Here is a 4,443-nt window from a genome sequence, read left to right as displayed (position 1 = left end):
AGCAATATTTTTGATACAAGACCATATGAAATAGAACTGCTCAGTACAAATTAAAATTATATATGCCAATTCTTTGAAAAGTTTATTTTCATTTTCCATTTAATAGAGATCCTCTGCATGGCTACGAGTCAGACTTATCCCAAGTTTCTATTTATCCCAAGTACAATGCTGTTTGTTTAATCCAGTAAGCAAATTTTTTAATTTTCACAAGAATACTTAGCTATAATGTAGTTCTGAAAACAATGGAGATGAGGAACTTCATGTCTAGAGTGCAGTTTCAAAGAAAGTGTAGGAAGCTAAGAAAAATGATAATTAAATTTTCAAAATCTTTATTTGGCAAAAATAAATATGAAGGATGTATCAAATTCTTGGATGTCATTGATAGAAAAGTATGTACAATAACTACAGTATTTTACACATTTACAATTTTTACACATTAAAATATGCACAAACTCAGTAGAAAAATTTACACAGTTCAGTCTTCTGTTACCAGTTACAGTAATTTAAAACAGTGCATGTAAATGATCACTTTACACAGTTCTCATTTACATCTAGGCTTGGAACACTGCATTCTCTGCTCATGGATGGCTCATTAATTACATTAAAATTATTTAAACTGTCAGACATGGGCACCCAACTGTGACTTTGAAATCTTAGTGTACGTCACTTTGAGGGTTTTGTTTTCATCAAATTAAGTGATTGGGTAACCGCATTCCAATATGAATCTCTCGTTCTTTGCAGATGAATTGGCGAACAGAAATTTCAGAGTAGCAATGCACAGAGTAGCTTCAACATCTGAGTCGGTGTCCTCCAATTGCACAGTCATCATAAGAGAAAGGTACCTAGGAAATAATGAATTACACATTAGCAACAATTCCAATGGCAAATAGCTTTGTGCCATTAACGAATATTATACTAAATATCTAAGTAGGCAATGATTTTATTCTACACAGTATGTTTACTTAGGTGGTGCACCCTACAAAAATTACTATGTGTTTTGGTACTTCAGCAGTTAAATAAGTTTATTTTCAGCACTTACATCCCAGTCAGGTGATTCAGATTCCCACATCTGTTCTTCTTCCCGAATTATGCATAGGGATGGATCTGTCACACTGAGGAGTTGTGTCTGTATTCTGGAATTATCTCTTCCCAAAGTTAGGTGATACGGTGTGCAGTCATTGTACATCCGCACATTGGGGTCTGCTCCACTCTGCACCAACAGTGACACCATTTCAGGATCCTGCTCTTCCACTGCAAGATGGAGTGCTGTCCGACCACTTGATGATTCCTGTGGAGAAAACACAGTTCACAGTTAGTAATCATTGTGCAAGAGAAAAAAAACCAGAAAGTCACTGCTATGTGCCAGCAATTGCATTAATTATTAATTAGAAAGTAAACACTTAATATACCTGAGCATTAATGTCAGCTCCAAGCAGAGTTAAGTATTTCACCATCTGATGAAGTCTGCTCTTGACTGCCAACTGCAAACATGTCAGACCTAAAATGTAAAGTGGAAAAGTCTTAAATATGTGCAAATAACCAATATTAATCATCAAATAATGAAAGCCCATTACATTTCTAGTCATTGTAGTAAAGCTTTACGTTGCATGCTTCTTGTCAAAAACAAGAATCAATCTAGGATAGCTACAAATATTGTTTTTTAAAGAAAAGTCAACATTACATTCTATACCAATTAAAATTGAAAAATGTAGAAATCATTCTGAAAAATATAATTCCTATTTGAACTGATAATACAGTGGAGAACTGTACCATTGTAGTTCTTGCTGTCCATAAGGTTTTGGATATCGTGCCTGGTGCAGAAATCACGGATAATCATCACGCAGGAGTCCAAATTCATCTCACAAGCAATGTGCAGAGGAGAGTTCCCATTAATGTCCCCGAGTCGTAGATCTCCTCCAGCCCATAGCAAAGCTTTTAGCACCTCAGGCTGCTGTGTGATCACTGCCAGATGCATGGGAGTCTAAATAAAACAACACAAGAATGCCGGTGAGAATACTGTAAATCAAACCATGGAAACACACCACACTAAGTAAAATTGTCCAGCAGTTATTTATGCTTCAGCAGCCAGTTATTGCATTTATTAATATGCTGGGGACTTTCCAGTCCAAACAGGAACCGCCCCATTTAAGCTGCTTCAGGCAAGAATACATTCATGTGATAATCAACCCAGCACCCTCTCCAATTTTTAAATTTTAAAACAACAATGCCAGTGCTGTGCATATAAACCCAGTTAAATTTAGTACAAGACACCATAAAACCAGTTGTGATAATCAGATGCAAATATTTACCTGTTTCAGGTTATTCTGCTGGGAAAGGTACTGGTCTCCAACACGGGTATTTTTGAGGATCTCCAACACAATATCGCTGGCTGTATGGATAATCGCCAAATGTAGAAATCTGGAAAGAAAAAGGGGGAATGCCATATGAGGAAAAAAAACTTGCCAGATCAGGGGAATTCTGCACAGCAGCTCAAACCACCAACGCTGGAACTCTCCAGGATTGCGCAAGCTCGGGTTTTTTGGGTACTTTCCACTGTTAAATATTTATCAGACAGCCACTAGTTGGCTGCCAGCCAGGGACTTTCCAACCAATGTCAAACAGGAACTGCACCGCCCCGTGCCTCTGCACCATGTTTTTTTTTTTCAATCCTCAAACACATTCATTTATTTCACATTTTTATTTTAACCATTTGCAAAGAAAAAAAATGCAACAAAACGCCATCACTAAATATTGATTATTGCACGATTCTGCGCCGTGCATTTTATCTGTAGTTGATTTTTCGAGAGTTTTGGAAACATTCGTCGCTATTTTTTTTTAAAAGAGGAATTCGTTCATTTAGCCAACTAACTTCACATTGCATGTTCTCCAATGCGCGATTTTAGGGATTATTTTATGTTTTTACGTTTTATTTAATTTTAAAAAACTCATCTTATTCTATTTTTAAAAAAAAGTCTCCAAATTACTTACGTATCTCCATCCTCCGAGACGAAGTCTTTCCAACAAAGGGCTGCCTCCGGCTTGTCAGCCAGGCTCAACTCCTGGATTTCCCGCAGCACGTCCTCGTCTTTCTCACTCATGGAGCCGATGCCGCTGTCACAACGTTCCTCGCACAGCGGCGCCTGCTTGCCGACTCCGGGCAGCATCGAGCCGCAAGGGTAATCCAGCTTCCCACCGCACCGGCTCTGCTCATCCAACTTAAACAACATGGGATCGGCCATAACTTCTGCACAAAAAGTTTCCTCAGTGAAAGAGAAGCCAACAACAACAAAAAAACACCCTTTTTGTTTTAAGGCAACGATTGAAAAGGCAGTGCCAAATTCTCCTCCAGCAACTCAAACACCTCTGCCACGTCTCAGGTCTGTAGAGGTTACTCTGCAAGGCAGGGGCTTATATAAAATGCAATTTGGGCGGGGTTTCCTTGTCTCCGCCCAGATCCCGCCCCCTTCTCCAGTCACGAAATGTCTCTGTGCTTTTTTGGCTGGGAAATTCCAGCGCAGCTAATGTGTTCAATTAGAAAAAGAACAAGATGTACCGAATGGGTAAAGAGGGGAAAATCCCTTCAAGTTACACAGTTCAGAAATGCACAGGACATCCCAGAAGGGAGGCCCTGCCTATACTTTAATTGAATCCCCAAAAAACCCAATTCTCATTACTGTTAACTTCCAAAATGTTTTGCACATTATACTATTCCGCATTATCATCATAGAATTTACAGTGCAGAAGGAGGACATTCGGCCCATCGAGTCTGCACCGGCTCTTGGAAAGAGCACCCTACCCAATTCATTCATATTATTTTGGAGGGGTTGCATTTACTGGAGCCTTTCTGTTTTTTAAAAAATTGTGGTGACATTTGGAGCAGTGGGTGGAAATTTCTGAAGCTATGTGAACAATTAAAGAAAGCCCCATTCGTTAGTGTGCTGTGTGCATGGGAACAGACGGTCCAGAAAAAAAAGTTGGCAGGGGTTGTGGTATTTGGCATTCAAGGTTATGCATCCTATTCATCATTTCCAACCCAGCAACCTGGAAAGTCTGCATGGGAGGGGGGAATTTAAAGCGAAGGTGGTTTTGAAACAAGATGACCTTTGATTTTCTAATTAATGACTTCTAGGGCGAGGAGGGGAATACATTAAAACTAAAGAGCACAGAACCAATTCATTATCGTCTTGCAATTGCATACCTTGATTGCGAAAGATGCACATTCTCTGAAATCACATAGGATGGATTAAAATAATTTTTCATTACTCTTCGAAAAGCAAGCTCCAGCGTTTTGGTCATTAAAACCTCCAGTGTCATATATTTTAAACAATTTAGGCCACACCAATGATTGCAATATTTTGCTGATCCAGAATTTTGATTTAATTTTATTTGATGATTATATAGAACCATAGAATCCCTACAATGCAGAAGAGGCCATTTGGCCCA

The 4,443-nt window shown here is 38.9% G+C and overlaps 1 protein-coding gene across 1 annotated transcript; it reads right to left on the bottom strand.

The window, feature by feature from the left end:
* Positions 1-312: 312 nt before the first annotated feature.
* On the bottom strand, positions 313-3,384 carry nfkbiab (nuclear factor of kappa light polypeptide gene enhancer in B-cells inhibitor, alpha b). The gene is made up of 6 exons (XM_072488991.1): positions 2,989-3,384; positions 2,310-2,418; positions 1,771-1,981; positions 1,410-1,498; positions 1,040-1,288; positions 313-842 (listed from the first exon to the last, which is right to left on the bottom strand). Exons 1-6 carry the CDS (start codon positions 3,237-3,239, stop codon positions 789-791), a joined length of 963 nt encoding a protein of 320 aa, XP_072345092.1. The 5' UTR covers positions 3,240-3,384; the 3' UTR covers positions 313-788.
* Between the last annotated feature and the right edge of the window lie 1,059 nt (positions 3,385-4,443).

This window comes from Scyliorhinus torazame, chromosome 2, assembly GCF_047496885.1.
Source record: "Scyliorhinus torazame isolate Kashiwa2021f chromosome 2, sScyTor2.1, whole genome shotgun sequence".
NCBI classification, from domain to species: domain Eukaryota; kingdom Metazoa; phylum Chordata; class Chondrichthyes; order Carcharhiniformes; family Scyliorhinidae; genus Scyliorhinus; species Scyliorhinus torazame.
Note: the sequence above shows the minus strand (reverse complement) of the source record. Positions and strands in the feature narration are given on the sequence as shown.